The following is a 17979-nucleotide window of genomic DNA, read 5'->3' as shown; positions in this document are numbered from 1 at the left end:
TCCCCTCGCCCATCAACTTTTCAAACATCTTAGACGCATATTCCATGAAATTTGAGCACTCCAGGCCCTCTGGCAGCCCAACGATTCTTAAGGTTTGGGAACTGGAGCGGTTCTCAATCTTGCCCTTAAGCACTCTAGGCTCCTCAGCCAACAATGCCATCTCTGCCTCCAGGGAGACAATCCGACTACTATGGTCCGAAAGCACCACCCCCAACTTCTGTATTGCCGTCCCTTGCCCCTCTATTCGTCAATCCATCTTGCCCATGGACACCCAAATTTGGGCCAAAGCCCTCTCCATTGCCTTTTCCAGATCCTCAGTTACCGTTTGCCGCCTGCTTCTTAAATTTATTGGTCAAGAAGTTAACCAACATCTCAGTCAGCCACCGAGGGGCCAACGACACAGCAGACCCCTCCACCATGTCCCCTCTGCTGAGGCTCGAGGAACTTTTGAGCCTGACGACGATCCATGCTCGACTTCCGCCTTGTGTTATATTTACTGGATAGGACTCATTCCATCAAATATCACCAATTTCCTCCCAAAACAAAAGGGGAAAAAAATCACTCATAAACAGGGCAAAAAGGGACAAAAACAAAGTACCCTGGCGGGAGCCACCTTGTGTGCGACTGCTAACCATGTAGCCGTCGCTGGAAGTCAAGCCTCCACATTTAAAAAAAAATTTTTTTATCGAGTCATTGGAGTTTTAAAAGCAAAATAAGTAAAAGAGAAATAACCAGAATAGACAATTTTGACATTCTTCATAAAATAAGGCACAAAAAGATGGAGGAAAAATTATTTAGCAAATATGAGAGGATTCTGGAATCATTCAAGATGCTTGTCACAGATTTGGAGGGAAGGGCACCACATATTATGATGGAGTGGGTCAAATAACACCCCTTCCTCGTCTGTAACTATACAAGTGAAACTTATGGAGCTTAAAATTTCAGCAGGAAATCATTGATATACATTTACTTCAGACTCTACACGTTACTCACGCAAGCCTCTGAAAACATCTCCTTCAGCATCCGCCAAGGTTTTTCCTTGCTCTTTTGTGATGAGCTTGGCAATTTCAGCCTGTTAATAAATTTTTTAAAAAGACTTGTTTTAACTTATTTTGGGAGGGGAGAGAGAGAGAGAGAGAGAGCCAAGGTTAAGTTAGAAATTATTAAAACTATGGTGCCAAAAAAACTAAGTGATTATCAGAAGAGACAACACTCTGCCAGGGAATAGATTATCAGAAGAGACAACACACAGCCAGGGAATAGAGAGATGAGGGATTAGCCCAGGATATGAAACACTAGGCGCTCCACAGCACTGCTACAGGAAAATGGCGAGGGGAAGACAAATACTTTCCCAGTGAGAAGGAAAGAAAAGGCAAAAATCTGATGGGGTGCGAGATTCTCGCACATGGAAGGGGTTAACATTAGCCCCTAGGTATTTTTGGCTTGTTCTTAAGCAGCTCTAAGCATCTTCAGACCTGCACCTTCCTGGAAAAATCAGCAAGTCGGAGACAATCTTCCCTTCAAAACAGAATTTGTGAACTCTCTCAGTAAAGGGACTAGTAAATATGAGGAAGATTTGCAAATAATTCTGTGCTTCCAGAGTCCATTTGCCTGTTCACAGGATTCTCCCAATCCCATCACCCTCCATCATATTGAAGGCTTTCCCAAATATTAATTATCGCATGTGCTGTATGACTTACCATATTGTCTTTGATGAGTTGCTGGTACTTTAGAAAAATCTGTTGCCGACTCAATACCGATGTCTCTGACCATGAGGGGTAAGCACGCTGACAGGAGTTCACAGCAGCAAGCATCTCCTCCTGAGTGGTCTTTGGGACTTTGCTAATCACCTCATTTGTTGCCTAGAAAATAGTACGGTCAGAAATAGGCGGAAAATTATCCCAGAATGTCCATTATAAGCAGAAGCAGACTTCAGAAAATGAAAAATGTGAAGCACAAAATTTTGGTTTTTATCCTGTTTAAATGTTTGAACTGTCAATACATTTTTTTTCTCTTTTTTAAAATAAATTTAGAGTACCCAATTCATTTTTTCTAATTAAGGGGCAATTTTTAGCATGGCTAAACCACCTACCCTGCACATCTTTTAGGTTGTGGTGGCGAAACCCATGCAAAAACTGGGAGAATGTCCGTGTGAAGTTGCACAGTGACCCAGGGCCAGGATCGAACCTGGGACCTCGGCACCGTGAGGCAGCAGTGCTAACCACCGTGCCATTGTGCTGCCCTGAACTGTCAATACATAACTGCAATTTTCATACAACTTAATTCAAAGAAATTACAAAATGATTCAATTATAGCACTGTGAGGCGCTCTGCTGTAAAGCATGAAGACAAACTCCCTGGACTTGCATCTCTGCTTGAACAGGGAAACACCAGGCAGAAACTCCTTTGCTTCTCATCTCAGTTGAGAGAGTTTAAAAAAATATTTTTAACAATCCATGCACACCCATGAAAAAGCCTGCCACTTTTCCAGTGTCTTTTTTTGGTCCTCCAACAGACCAGTCGTCTCTGCTGATTAACATATTGTTCCTACATGTTTTACCAATTTCACCTTGTGCTCCATGGATATTTCAAAATCTAACTTTACTTTTAAAAACTAAGTACGAAGTCTTACAACACCAGGTTAAAGTCCAACAGGTTTGTTTCGATGTCACCTTTAAAAACGAAATAAGAGAAAAATTTCACAGCATATACACAAACACAGTAATGCCTCAGCACCATGTTTCCAGGCCCAATAACCTGTGTGGGCTATTCAGCTACATGTTCTATAATTCAGTCAGCTAGATTTTTCATGTAAAAATCAATATAAAAACAGAAGACTTACAGGGTTGTGGATGTCAATCCATTCTGAAGTGTTTGATTCAATAAACTTCCCATCAATAAATAATTTTGTTGTTGGCTGCAAAACAAAATGGGGCAGAATGCAACTAGACAGCAAAATACAGATACACTTGACCTGACTCGATTAAAATCAGTGGACTGGGGAAATAACAAACACTATTTAAAATATTTTAAAATTGCAGACAGCAGAATCCTATTGCCGACAATTTCAACATACATTTCATGGAATCTACACCAAAGGTACAAATTGCTTGAAAACCTTTTTAACTGTAGGCAACTTGAAATGGTCCAGTTTAAAGAAAAACAGAAAATGGTTTAGTTTTTCACCAGAATGTCTTTTTCACCAAAAGTCAGTCATCTTGGCGGATTCTATGATTTGTGAAGAGGGGCCCTTATTTAACCAAGTACAATTAGTCCCAAATGAATTTGCTAACGGATTACTCAGGAATGGCTGATCCAGTCGAAGGGAAGTTGCATGTGAGAATCAAGGATTGAAGTAATTTAGCAATCCACGCACACCCATAAAAAAGCCTGGCCATTTTCCAATTCTTGAAATGGAACATATACAGTGAATGAGATTTTCCATTATTATAGCACAGGGCACTTTGTACAAACTCCCCATTTACTATAACTATCCATTCAATGGCCTGCATTCATCCAAAGATCTTCTGTATGATGAGATGGGTCACAACCACTGGACATCCATGACTCTTTTACAAGGATACCTGCATGCGAGATATGAAGGTAGCAGATATTGACACAGATAACTAGGAGGCAGTCGCTGACGGCAGCAACATCTAGAGGTTGACTGGAGAGGTGAAATAGGAAGCTCAGATAGCCAAGACAAAAGTCCAGAGTAAACAGGCCAGCACCTGCACCTTTTCACCCAGTCTTCCTCTTCAGCAAATGTGGCAGACACTGCCATGTCAGAACAGGTGATGTTTAACATAGTTGACCACCATGGCGCAAACCATTGTCTCATGAGATGGAAGACTGCCAAGAGTACTTGCAATGGAGTGCAAAGACAGTTTTGAACATGACCAAGTAATTGTACTGCAACAGCAGAGTTCGGCAGGGAAAAAATATGCCAGATGCACTGAACAGAATTATTTAAATGTAATACTTTAAGACTGTGCGTGTGAAAGAGTCATGGGCGTGTGAAAGAGTCATGGAGTCAAGTTTTACAGCACCGAAAGTGGCCCTTCAGTCCATCAAGCGAGAAAGTGAAGGGCAAGATAGGGAAAACACCAACAGAAAATTGGAGCAAATACAAATTCCACCAAGCAGAAGCTAACTTTCTTTTAAATATACGTGAGCGTGAAAAAATTGCAAGGCTATGGTGAAAGAGCCAGAAGTGGGACTGACTAAATTGCTCTTTGAATGAGCTGTACAGATCAGAGGGCTGAATGGCCTCATTTGGTACTATTCTATGATTTTAAATAAGGTAATGGGCTCAAGCCAATAGCACAGGACAACTGTGAAAACTAAGCCAAAATATTTAAAGTTCCCTCACTCTCCACCTCAAACTTGGCCCTCAACTGCCCCATCCCTATCTTCTTGCTTCTGATATATCAATAAAAAGCCTTCTTGTTGCCAGCTGGGTTTGTTTTGCGAATTCGCTCAGTTTCTAAACTCTATTGCAGTTTTCCTATACATCTTTCACATGCCCAGATTTTCATAAACTGCACTTTATGTGCTAAATGCTTTTCCAAAGAGTTTCCAGATTTGGTCTAAATTTCCTATGCCAGTCATGAAGCAGTTACGGCATTGCAACGTAGGCGCAGCTGGGAAATGCTGGAAACTAGAACTGGAGGAGCGATGTAGATTTCAATAAAATGGAAGGAAAGGTGTCACTAATATTCATCAAGTAGTTGCTTCATTGGTAAACTGTTACACTTACTTGAAAACGCTTCACCAAATAACCTTGTCACTTGGGTGAGAAATTAACATTTATTAAACTTTAGTTACTTTCAATCAAAGTCTGCTCTCCACCTAAAATGCAAAGCAAGGAAATTATACAAACAACGAGCTTGTCCATGAGCAAGGAGGAGCAGAGCAGCATAGAGTCATTAACAATATTGTTCAGGGGCAGGAACTGCATTCAAGATAACTGGAACAGTTAACATCACTTTTAACAGACAATGAGGATAATACAACGGAAATTTGATAGAATTTAACAATTATTTTCTTTCAACAAACTTTATAGGGCAGTTGGAGCTAGTTGAAACTTACCCCAGATGATGAATAGCACATACGTCCCAACGGTGGAACAATCTGAAACGCAAAGCAGAAAAGAACATTTATGTATCTTGACAACGCAAAAACTCCCCTTCACTGTTTCAGCTGCATAGAAATGTCTGGATTTCCAATCTTTATACTGCCCATCTCAAACTCATGGTGGACCAGTTCCCACTCCCTCCCAGCCTAGCTTCTTTCTTTTTGGAGCTAGTTTCAATCTTTTCTCCATTTTAATTTAGATTAATTGCCCTACGTGCTTAAGATTCTTCTCCATCATCCCCCCCCCCCCCCCCATATTCCCTGGTTTTGAAAAAAATATTTTGGGGGTCTACTATGGTATTGTGTGAAGCAGGCTTGTGATGGCTGTGAGAACTTGTGTGAGACGACTTTAATTAAGCGGGGAGGATGGGGCGAGTATCTACAAAGTTATGGACATCAAAGGAGCGAGGTGTGAAAGACATGCAGACATTTACTTGAAGTAAATATGCTCAAGTTGGATGTTCTGCAAGTAAATATGATATGGGTAGAAATTTGCATTTGGGGATAAAGAAAGTTAGTTATGTTCAATTGTTAAATTTCAAAGGAAAATCGAAAGGGATGACAACTTGGGAAAGGTCGCAACTAAATACGGTTAAGGTTATTAAATTTTATTTTACCCAAGAGCATAAAGGGTTTTATATTCTGGGAAAAGTAAATTTTGAAGAAGGACATGGACTATGGGAAAGGATGAAAGAAAATATATTTTAAAATGGTCGAGAGCAGCATTGGAAATGGCCATGTATGACCTCCTGGAGTGTGCTTTGTGCTGGACAGAACTTTGTGTGAAGAGAATAAATAGCCTTCAGCCAACCCAAGAAAGTGTCTATTTTTCCTGAAAGCAGTTTAAGTTTTTTTTGAATTTCTACGGTAGAGAGAGAAGCCCTGCGACCTATCTCCCCTACAGCAACAGTGGGTTGCCTTGAGGAAACATTACTGGAATTTGTAATAGATTAAATATTTATAGGGATTGTTGCCTAAAGGAGTATTTGTGAGTCAACCTTGTAGAAATTATTTTGGGGGGGGGGGGGGGGGGGGGAGATGTTCTAAAATACTAATTTTAACTGGGTAAATTGAATCTAGTGTGTTTACGTTTTTTCTTTTGCCAAGATGTATTTTAATTTAATATATAAAATCGCCAATAGTGTTACTGTAATTTGTGTTTCCTAACTTCAGAACACACATCTTCTCATGGAGTACAGATACAAGTGCTGCGATAGCTTGTCAAGTTTGTTTGTGATTTGGTTTGCATGGCACATACCACCTGCCAGATCATAACTTTCAAATAGAATATGCTTGACATTCTAATGTCAGAGGGTACACAGCCATTCCGTGAAAAGGTCATCCCAACCTTAAATGAATCATTCGCTACACAGATGCTGCCCAACCAGCCGAGTATTTCCAGAATTGTTTTTGTTTCAGGGTTTCCAGTTTCGGTAGTACTTTGCTTTTGTATAGGTGCACAACCATGTATATCAACATGCAAACAAGCAAATTAAGAGCAGGAGTAGGCTATTTGATCCCTTGAACCTGCATTCGATAAGCTTATGGCAGATCTGATTGTGGCTTCAATTCCACTTTTCTGTCTACTCCCCAAATCCTTCGACTCCCTCAAGGCAGGTTTTATGATTTCTCTCAACCTTCATTGATGAGTAAAGTACCAGTGGAAGCTCATTACCTATCCATGATAGGTTGGCAATTCACCATGCGGAAGAAACTCCATGGTCAAATATCAAACCCATGATTGCTCTGTAGCTGTGCTAAGTGTGCCATCCCTCGACATGGCAGCATGGTAGCACAGAGGGCACCACAGTAGCACAGTGGTTAGCACTGTGGCTTCACAGCACCAGGGTCCCAGGTTCGATTCCCTGCTGGGTCACTGTCTGTGCGGAGTCTGCATGTTCTCCCCGTGTCTGCGTGAGATTCCTCCGGGTGCTCCGGTTTCCTCCCACAGTCCAAAGACGTGCAGGTTAGGTGGATTGAAATGCTAAATTGCCCTTAATGTCCAAAAAGGTTAGATGGGGTTATTGGGTTAGGGTGGAAGTGAGGGCTTAAGTGGGTCAGTGCAGACTCGATGGGCCGAATGGCCTCCTTCTGCACTGTATGTTCTAAGATCCAATTCTAGATTGCAGGGGTCTAGGTTTAAGATCGGCATTAACTTGCATATCTTAAAAACAAAGATTTTTTTGGCAATTTCATCTATAGTTATTGAAAATGTAGCAGAATATCCCGAAGCTTTCATTTTCCATGTCTGTATTATTACAGCCCTTTTTTAAAAAAGTATAATAATGGAAACTGAAAAATCTAAATCCAAACTTCAAAAAGTAGCAAAACAAAGTAAGCGATAGGAGGGAAATTTTACAATAACATAACACACATTACATACACATCCAGTGGTATAATTTGGTTCAGTGAGGCTTCTGAAAAGCCCTTGGTCACCAGGATCCAAAATCCACTTACACACCCACAGCACAAAGATCAGATGTTTCAGTTACTTTAATTGGTGGGTAGAATTTGAGGGTATAATGCCCCTTTCTGGAGAATTGTGGGGGGAAAATGTGGAGTAAATTCTTTCAGTGGACCTTAAAAACAGAACATTAAAAATGTTTTAGAAAATGTTACAACACAGGACCACTTGTGCCAAAAACAGCATGCGGATCAAATCCAAGCTCTGCAGTCCTGCACATTCAGCCATGAATGATTGTGGACAATTACACAATCACTGGGAATATTTGTAGAATCTACTCCTCCATTCTCAATAGTGAAGGAGCCTAGCACATCAAATGCAAAGTTTTATTCCTTAAATTTAGAGTACCCAATTATTCTTTTCCCCCAATCCAGGGGCAATTTAGCGTGGCCAATCCACCTACACTGCTCATCTTTGGATTGTGGGGGTGAGACCCATGCAGACGTGGGAAGAATGTGCAACTCCATGCGGACAGTGACCCGGGGCCGGATCGAACATGGGTCCTCAGCAATGAGGCAGCAGTGCTAATCACTGCACCACCGTGCCGCCCTTTCAAATGCAAATGTTAAGGCGGAGGCATTCGCAACAATCTTTAGCCAGAAGTGCCAAGTGACCTCCTCTGGAGGTCCTCAGCATCATAAGATGTCAGTCTTCAGCCAGTTCGATTCACTCCACATGCTTTCAAGGAACAGCTGTCATCAAATATCTCAACCCTGGAATACTGTTGCAGTAGCTCCTCAGGGTAGTGTCCTAGACCCAATGATCTTCAGCTGCTTAATCAATGACTTTTCTTCCATCACAAGGTCAAAAGTGGAGATGTGCGCTGATGACTGCACAATCTTCAGCACCATTCGCCACTCCTCAGATACTGAAGCAGTCCATGTCCAAATGCAGCAAGACCTGAACAATATCCAAGCCTGGACTGACAACATTCGTGCTACCCAAGTGCTGAGCAATGACCACCTCCAACAACAGAGAATCTAGTCACCACCTATGACAGTCAATCGCATTACCATCGTTGATTCCCCCACTACTGACATCCTGGGCGGCACGGTGGCTCAGTGGTTAGCACTGCTGCCTCACAGCATCAGGGACCCAAGTTCAATTCCAGCCTTGGGTCACTGTGTGTATTCTCCCAGAGTCTGCACGGGTTTCCTCCGGGTGCTCCCACAGTCCAAAGATTTGCAGGTTCGGCGAATTGGCCATGCTAAATTGCCCCTTCGTCTCCTCCAAGGTTGTGCAGATTAGAATACGGGGTTATGGGGATAGGGCGGGTGGACGTGGGTAGAATGCTCATTCGAAGCGCTGGTGCAGACTTGATGGGCCAAATGGCCTCCATCTGCACTGTAGGGATTCCACAATTCTGTGATGTGACCATTAACCAGAACCTGAACTGGACTAGCCATTTAAATACTGTAGGTACAAGAGCACGTCAGAGGTTAGGAATCTTATGGTGAGCAACTCGCATCCCGACTCCCCAAAGCCTGTCTACCATCTACAACAGTGATTTTCAAAGTGGGGATCATGATGGGTCACAGGGTGGTGTGGAATGGGTCATCAATAGGTCAACAGAAATGGTCCCCAAAGATCGCCAAACAATTTTTTCTGTTTTCTCTCTAGTAAATTCTCACTATAATACAGCGTATGACAATACGAGGCTGATGTAGAAGCCAGTGCCATTGACTCCTCGTCTCTCTGGGCCAGTGTAGTTGGGGCATTTTGCAGTCAAGAGGTCTGTAAAATTCTCTTTGAGTGGCATTTCCTGCTAGGTGTTCAGCGTCAGGATCTGTATTATTTCTTGAGTTCAGTGTGTCACTAACAAACCCCCTGCATCTTTTACCATTCCCTCAGTTAACCCGGACATACAGCCTCCTCCAGCCCTACATGCCCGTGTCCATTCCTTCCACTTCCGAATTCTCTCTCCGCACCGGGGCTCTTGTCCTTCAAGCATCCATCTCTGCTGTGTGGTACATGGATTCCACAAGCTGAATTGGTTCCTGTAGCACAAGGACTTTAAAAAAAAAAAACACGGACTTCAATTATTCGCCAAGGATGGCATTAGCTGGTGACTAAACTACACTCAAGTATACAGGAGCCAGTAAAATGTTGCACTTGTATAGAATGGAATGAGTCTTCACGTTTTGCATATTGGTCAGCTAAGTTGTGCCCAGCATTGTTTTTTAGTATGTTTTCAGTCTGTTACATATTTACCTGGGAAACGGTACTGACAGGCATCCAGTGACATTCTGCCTGAGCATGCTTTTAGTTCAGCCATTAGGGCTCCTGTTTCTGAAGTGGAAGTTTTGAGTTTAATTTCCTATTCGAGGTAGTGTTAGTTTTTGAACGAGTGAACATGACGTTGTTAAAACTGCAATATTGAGCCTATTAATCTTTCCAGTGCTTCCAGACAATTCTCCAAATGCTAACAATGTGTGTGAAGATAACAAATAATCAAATAATCCTGAGTTACACCCTTTAGCACAGTGTAAGGGTGGAGCTGTCGTTTAAGGTGAAACAGCAGCTCAATTTACAATTTTACATTTAATAACACAGAAATGCCAACAATGATTGTGAGGTTTTTAAAAGTAACTATGGAGAATGTTTTGTGAATGTAGCGTGGGTCACGAGAGTCGACCAATGTGGCGTGGGTCACAAGAGTCGGTCATTCTGTAAAAGTGGGTCGCTGGGAAAAAGTTTGAAAAACACTGATCTACAAGACACAAATCAGGAGTGTAATGAATACGCTCCGCTTGCCTGGATGAATACAGCTCCAACAAACGATACCATCCAGGACAAAGCTGCCCAGGTAATTGGAACTCATCCACAAACATTTATTCCCTCCACTGCTGAAGCATAATGGCAGCATTAGGGGCTGGTTTAGCACTGTGGGCTAAACAGCTGGTTTGTAATGCAGAACAAGACCAGCTGCGCAGGTTCAATTCCTGTACCGGCCTCCCTGAACAGGCGTCGGAATGTGGCGACTAGTGGCTTTTCACAGTAGCTTAATTGAAGCCAACTTGTGACAATGAGCGATTATTATTATTATTATGCACTGCAGGAATTCACCAAGCCTCCTGAGACAGCACCTTTTAAACCCACAACCATCTCAATGGACAAGTGCAGCAGACACAGGAAAACACCACCACCTGGAAGTTCCCTTGAAGTCTCACACCACCCCAACTTGGAAATAGATCACCCCTTTATTGCTGTATCCAGGAACTTCCTCCCTAACTGCACTGGTTGCACCTACACCATAGACTGCAGCAGTTTAAGAAGGCAATTCACCACCACTTTTCAAGGGCATAGGGATGGGCAATAAATGCTGATGCAGACAGTGACATCCACATCCCAATAACTATTAAATGGACAAATGAGGTTGGATATAATAGGAGCAGCAAACTTTGGATAACTAACATTAATGGAGGGTGGAAAATGGAGGCTAGTCAGGGCCTCAATGAGGTGTCAAAAGCAAATGAAGGTTTAACATTAGATGGGTTCCAGTAGTGGGAGGCAGGTGATATAAGAGGTGGAAATGTGAGGGAATAGAAATGATAGAGGCTCAGCAAGATGCTGAGGATTCACCAGAAGTGAGGTCAAGAAGACTGGCGTGTCAAGAGTATGGAGTTGGCATTTTTGTCATGATACAAAGTCAACACCTTTTACCATTTCAATGTTTAACCAGAGGCTCAGCTGAGACCGATCATAGAATCATACAACCACGGATATAGGATAAGCAGTCTTGCAACACAGGCAATGGAGGGATTGCAAAAGATAGTGACGAGATGGAGTTTGGGCCATGAACATGTGCAAAAGCTGACCCCCCCCCCCCCATTTCTGTGGATGCTGCCAAAAGGTAGAATGTCGGTGAGGAAAAAGGAATGAGCCAGGGATAGACTCATGAGAAACTCCAGCCACAAGCTTACTGGGGAAGGAAACATGAACCATTTCTGGAGACACTCTGGCTATGACTAGACAGACAAGAGTGGGACCATGGGAGCACAGTTCCATTAACCAATGTTGAAATCCCCCAAAAGTTTAGAAACAGGCGATATCCTCTACGACTGACCACGATGTATTATGTTATTTGTTACTTTGATCAGAGTTGTTCAGCACTGCTGCCTCATTCGAGAGATTCAAACATAGATTTGTGGATATTCACCGCTCATTTTTGGTGACCGAGTGTCTAACTGAGAAATACAAACTTATCAAAAAACGTTGTTAGAATGAACATTCTTTCCCAACATAATCATAGTTTGTGTACCGAAACCAAGAGTTTATACTCAGTTGATAGTTAAAGGAACGCTTTTACTCATTTATAAACTAAGTCTCTATTATTTCTGTCAGAAGAGCCTTTCCCGCTGAAAGCCTTGACCTTGAAAGTTCACTGGGTACTTCTGATTATCTGCTTTTTGAAGCATGAAATTATTACCAACAATATGCAGCTTTAACCCAGTAGGTGAACAAAGTTCCTTATTTTTGTCTAATTTAAAATGCAATTTTATAGCCAAGGCAACAGGTAGGCAAGTTGTTACCAAGTATCTGACCAACATTATCCCACCAATAACAGCCTGATTTCATCACTTCATCCTCCTTCAAAGTGATGAGGGGGGTTCAAGTATTTCACAATGCTCTACGTCTGCACTAAATATTCACCAAAATGGAGCTCAGAATCAAGAAATCCCATGACATGGTGCACTGAAGCAATAAAACAGTCAATGAACCTTATACACCACCAGAACCTGGCACAGAGACGGCTGCTTCTTAACAGAAACATCGTAATCTTAAACTGTAGACAGGCTGCAGAAATCACAGGTGATAAAGAATCTTTGGTCTTCGGTGATCACTCACCAACGAGTATGATTGTCCACTTAAGAAACTCCCTGTCACTGGTCGTGGCTTCTGTGGGTCCTTGCATGTCCTTGGCTGATAAGCCCAAGTCTCTAACCACACACTTGGCAGGTGTTTCCCAGAGGTGGGATTGGTCCTTGGACTTGAGATCGCTGGTATTCTTTTCTCAGGCTTCTTTTCCTGGTCTCCTCCTGCCATTGGGTATTCTTGCAGAATTGTGTTCCTTCAATCAGGAGTTTCCTCCAAGTAGGTCTCTTCTGAGCAAAAGTCTCCCAGGCGTTGATGTCTGTTACATTTCTGGAGGTAAGCCTCCAGGATGTCTTTGAAGCGCTTCCTTTGTCCTCCTCTTGTTCAGGAGTCTTCTTCGAGTTGGGCAAAAAAGATTTGTTTTGGCAGTACATCGAACTGCCATCTTGACGAAAGAAATTTCTCGGGTACTTTGTTTCCAGCTCTTGAGCACTGTTTTTTTGTGTTTGGGGGGGGCGGGGGGAAAGAGAGAGAGAGAGAGGGAGGGTGGGGCACTATCCAAACACACAAGAGACAGAAAAACAAAATTAATGAAAATTCAAGAAATCGGTACCCAAAGATCAGTGAGCTTGTATTGTTGCATGTTGATTTAAGCACAAAATGGACACAAACCAATCCTCAAAACATAAACAAGCAGACAAACAAAAATCCTACCAACTGTACAAATTTGTGGATAACAGACTTGTAGGAGCAGACATCTTCCAGAAGCAGCTCACCCAACACACTAGGTCAAATCCAGCCAGGTATTACAATTGAGAAAATGTTTAAGGTGGTTCAATGATTGGAAGACTAGCCCTCTTATCCTTGCCCACTCCCCACTTCAAATTTGTGCTGGGGTGGGGTCAGTTTATAAGAACTCATGGTAATCATTATTGGCAAACTTCACATCCCATGAGCAACTAAAGAAAAGTTACTGTTTAATCTAATAAATTCAGAAGCAACAGATTTAGCCAGAGTGTGAAATTCCCTATCATAAGAAATTGTTGATGAGATAGCAGATGCATATAAGGGAAAGCTAGATAAGTACATGAGGAAGACGGGAATTGAAGGATAGACCGCCAGAACTAAATGAAGAAAGATGACAGGAGGTTCATGTGGATCATAAATATCAGCATACAATGGATGAGCCAAATAGACCTTATGTGTGCTTAACAGCTGTAAAGTTAAACAGCAGGGGAAGGGAGAGAAGCTTCAGAATTAGAAACAGCAGACGGCTTGTGGCGCAGTGGTTAGCACTGGGATTACAGCTCTGAGGACCCGGGTTCGAAACCTGGCCCTGGGTCACTGTCCATGTGGAGTTTGCATATTCTCCCCATGTCTGCGTGGGTTTCACCCCAACAACCCAAAGATGTGCAGGTTAAGTGGATTGGCCACGCTAAATTGACCTTTAATTGGAAAAATAAAGTAATTGGGTACTTAAATTTTAAAAAAATAATTAGAAACGGCGCAGGGAGGGGCGGACCCGACCTATTAAACCAGGGGAAAAAGAAGGAACTTCAGAGCAAGAAACAGCGTGGAGGGGCGGAACGGGTCAGTTAAAACAACAGGGGAAGGGAGAGCAGCTCCAGAGCAAGAAACAGCGCTGAGAGGCAGACACAGCCAGTTAAAACAGTGGAGGAAGCGAGGACAGATTCAGTGAGAAACAGCGTGGAGAGAGGCAGACCCGGTGAGTTAAAACAGCAGGGGGAGGGAGAGAAGCTTCAGAGTGAGAAACAGCATGGAGAGAGGCAGACCTGCTCTTGCGAGCAGGATGGGTACAGGCGATCAAAATGAACGCGCGACCCAGGTTCCTCTTCATATGTAGAAACCATCTTGCAGAGGGGGCGACACGTGGGAGGTCTGGCTCTGCCAAAACTCCTATTCTAGTACTGGGTGGCGAACGCAGAGGGTGAGAGGGTGACTGAAGGAGCTGGAGTGGGTCCAAATGGAGGAGGCCTCTGCACGAGGACATCTCTCCGGTACTGGCCACCACTTCCACTCCTGGTCCCCATGCACACACACACTCAAGGAGCCCTGTGGCAGTAGCCATATTAAAGACCTGGAACCAGTTTAAGCGCCACTTCAAACATGGTATTTGTATGGAGGCTCCCATCTGCAATAACCATAGATTTACATCAGCGAAGATAGATGCCATGTTTTGGGCTTGGAAGGAGAACAGAGCGACCTTGAGGGAGAAGGACATGTACGTGGAGGGTAGGATAGCAACTGTGGGGAACTATCGGAGATGCTCCAACTCCTGAAAGGAAACAAGCTTTGGTACTTGCAGCTGCGCGACTTTCTCCGTAAGGACACAAGACATTCCCCCAGTTACTTGGACACACAATTCTAGACAAAATGGTAGTGCTGGACGGCTGAGTGGAGACAAATGTGGTGACATATTCCTGGCTGTAAGTATGCGGTTTTGATTGTTGTTGTTTTTTTCTTTTTCCTCTGTTTGTTCGGTCTTGTGTAAAGTTTCGTATTGCGTTAAAACTCCAATGAAAAGGACTTCCGGTGGCGGCTATGAAGGTGTAGGTTGCACATTTGGTGGCTCCCGCTCGGGTTGGACCTTTGGACTTTTCCCCCTGATTTTTTTACCGGACTTGATTTGGAAAATTGATGGTAGAGGCAATTGTTGATTGGATTCCCACATCGGTGCATGGAGAGGCAGACTAGAAGTGTTCTCAAAGGAAGAAACAGATGAACAGAGAAGGCTTGGGCTGAAGCTGCAGCAGGAGAAAGCATGGCGGATTACCGGAGTCCTGGCTTGTCGACCCAGCGGTCACGGAGCAGCTGATGCAATTTATACAGAAGGGCTTCACCAAGCAGAAGCAGGAATGCTTGGACCTGATTAAAGAATCAATTGCGCGGCTGGAGCTCAGATTGGATGCCCAAGATCGGTCGATCCAAAAAGTAGAGAAGGCGCTGGCTGAGCAGGAGGAACATCAAACTGCATTGGAGTTAGAGGTGGGGATGCTGAGAGACCAGCATAAAAGGCTCCTGGAGAAGGTGGAGGACCTAGAGAATAGATCCTGCCGGCAGAACCTGAGAATCGTTGGTCTCCCAGAGGGGTCCGAAGGAGTGTACGCTGGGGCATACATAGCGGGCATGTTCGAGAAGTTGCTGGGGGATGGGACGTTCTCCCAACCCATGAAGGTGAACAGGGCGCAGAGCGCTCGCCAGGAAGTCACGAGCAATGGTGGTGAGATTCCACAGGTACTTGGACAAGGAGCGTATTTTACAGTGGGCCAGGCAGACACGGAGTTGTAAATGGGAGAACGGTATCCTGCAGATCTATCAGGACCCGAGTGCAGAGGTGGCCAGGAGAAGAGCGGGATTCAATCAGATAAACTCAAAGGTGAAGTTTGGACTGCTGTATCCAGCTCTGGGTCACGTATGAGGAGCAACATTTGTATTTTGAGTCGCCCGAGGAAGCAATGGACTTTGCGAAAAGGAAAGACTGGTGGTGGACTGAGGACTTTGAACTTTGCCGCAATGTTCAAGTTAAAAAAGTTCTTTGATTTTCAGACGTTATTTGTAATGCCTTCTGTATTGATTTGGGGCCAGTTGCAGAGCTGAGTTAAAGTTTACATTTGCACTGATGGGGATGGAGGTGTGTTTGTTAGATGCTGGATCTTCTGTTTGATCTTTTCTTTGTTTATCGTTTTATTTTCTAGGGCAATTGTGTTGGGACTGGTTTTTTGTTTGAGTACGTGTGAATGAGCAGGGGGGGGGGGGGGGGTAGGCAACAATAGGTGGGAGAATGTCTGGCGCCATGGGCGGGGGTCACCAAACTAGCTGGGCGGGCTAGCTCACGGTAGCGTAGTGGGGGGTGAGCAGATGTTATGGTTGTCGAAGGGGTTGGTTTACATTGTGCTGTTATTGGGTGGGGGGAGGGGGAGGAGGGGGGAGGGGGAGGGGGAGGGGAGGGGGAGGAGGGGAGGGGGGGAGGGGGGGGAGGGGGGGGAGGGGGGGGAGGGGGGGGAGGGGGGGAGGGGGGGAGGGGGGGAGGGGGGGAGGGGGGGAGGGGGGGAGGGGGGGGGAGGGGAGGGAGGGGGGAGGGGGGAGGGGGAGGGGGAGGGGAGGGGGGAAGGGGAGGGGGGGAGGGGGAGGGGGAGAGGGGAGGGGGAGAGGGAGGGGGAGGGGGAGGGGGAGGGGGAGAGGGGAGGGAGGGGGAGGGAGGAGGAGGAGGAGGAGGAGGGGGGGAGGAGGAGGAGGGGAGGGAGGAGGAGGGGAGGGAGGAGGAGGGGGGGGGGGAGGTGTTCTGCTGATGGGGAGGGACTTTTGCTGTGGGACCAGAAAGGAGGTCGGGGGCAGAGGCTGCCTGGCAGCGGGCTGGTGGAAGCATGGGACTGGCCCAAGAAAGGTGATGGCTGATCGGCAAAGGGGGGGGGGGGGGGGGGGGGGGGGGGGGAAGAGAGGTGATGAGCCCCCCAACTAGGCTGATCACCTGGAATGTAAGAGGGCTAAATGGGCCGGTTAAGAGGGCATGTGTGTTCGCGCATTTGAGAGGACTGAAGGCGGACATGGTAATGCTACAGGAGATGCACCTTAGAGTAGCTGATCAGATCAGATTTAGGAAGGGATGGGTCGGACAGGTTTTTCACTCGGGGCTGGACTCGAAGACTAGCGGGGTCGCGATCCTGATTAATAAGCGAGTGGCGTGTGAGGCAGGAAGAATAGATACGAATGTGGGAGGACGGTACATTATGGTTAGTGGGAAGCTGGACGGGGGCAGGTGGTATTAGTAAATGTGTATGCGCCAAATTGGGATAATGTGGAGTTTATAAAGAGCATTGGAATGAAGGTTACAAGTCTAAGTCAAGCAAGGTTAAAACATTACAGAAAACAGGACAATGAACATTTGAGGAGTCAGCTGCAACTTTTAAGGAGCTGGATTAATAGTTGATTATCGAGATTGCAGAAACATTAATGTGAATGATTTAATCCACCTGGAAATGTAGCAGTCCCAAGAGTCAGAGTCAACAAATGTGTGTGAATGGGGGAAGGGGAGAGTGAGAGAGAGGCTGGATGGGATGAATAAATAAGTTTGCATAAATATATATACAAGGGAGAAAGTGAATAATGGAGTTAGGCAGCTTTAAATTGAAAATCTCCTACAGCAATCGAAGAGGAAGCCACAAGGTGTGGAAGATTGGTTACACAGTGGTTAGCACTGCTGCCTCAGCACTAGGATCCCAGGTTTGATTCCCGGCTTGGGTCACTGTCTGTATCTGTTTCCTCCCACAAGTCCTGAAAGCTGGTCAGGTGAATTGGACATTCTGAATTCTCCCTCCGGGTACCCGAACAGGCGTCCGAATGTGGCGACGAGGGGCTTTTCACAGTAACTTCATTGTGGTGTTAATGTAAGCCCACTTGTGACAATGAAGAATAATATTATTTGCCCTGAGGGCAATCACTTGTGCTGCTGTTGTAAGATGGCCATTTAAAAGCAACCTGCCAGAATTAGATCAATGCTCTTGCCTCTTCCCACCTAAAAACAATCTTCCTCCCTTACAACATTTG

The 17979-nt window shown here is 44.7% G+C and overlaps 1 protein-coding gene across 2 annotated transcripts in view; it reads right to left on the bottom strand.

The window, feature by feature from the left end:
• aldh6a1 (aldehyde dehydrogenase 6 family, member A1) overlaps nt 1–17979 on the bottom strand; it is a 38569-nt gene that overhangs the window by 19570 nt on the left and 1020 nt on the right. The window contains exons 1-5 of one of the 2 annotated variants that reach the window (XM_072493560.1): nt 12448–12660; nt 5091–5132; nt 2842–2916; nt 1701–1862; nt 994–1072 (exon numbers count right to left, since the gene is read on the bottom strand). In XM_072493560.1, coding sequence (XP_072349661.1) covers nt 994–1072; nt 1701–1862; nt 2842–2916; nt 5091–5132; nt 12448–12645 — 556 coding nt within the window. In that variant the 5' untranslated portion in view covers nt 12646–12660. Of the gene's footprint in view, nt 1–993; nt 1073–1700; nt 1863–2841; nt 2917–5090; nt 5133–12447; nt 12661–17979 lie in introns of those variants that run through there. The other variant, XM_072493561.1, reaches the window with a different exon arrangement.

This window comes from Scyliorhinus torazame, chromosome 2, assembly GCF_047496885.1.
Source record: "Scyliorhinus torazame isolate Kashiwa2021f chromosome 2, sScyTor2.1, whole genome shotgun sequence".
NCBI classification, from domain to species: domain Eukaryota; kingdom Metazoa; phylum Chordata; class Chondrichthyes; order Carcharhiniformes; family Scyliorhinidae; genus Scyliorhinus; species Scyliorhinus torazame.
Note: the sequence above shows the minus strand (reverse complement) of the source record. Positions and strands in the feature narration are given on the sequence as shown.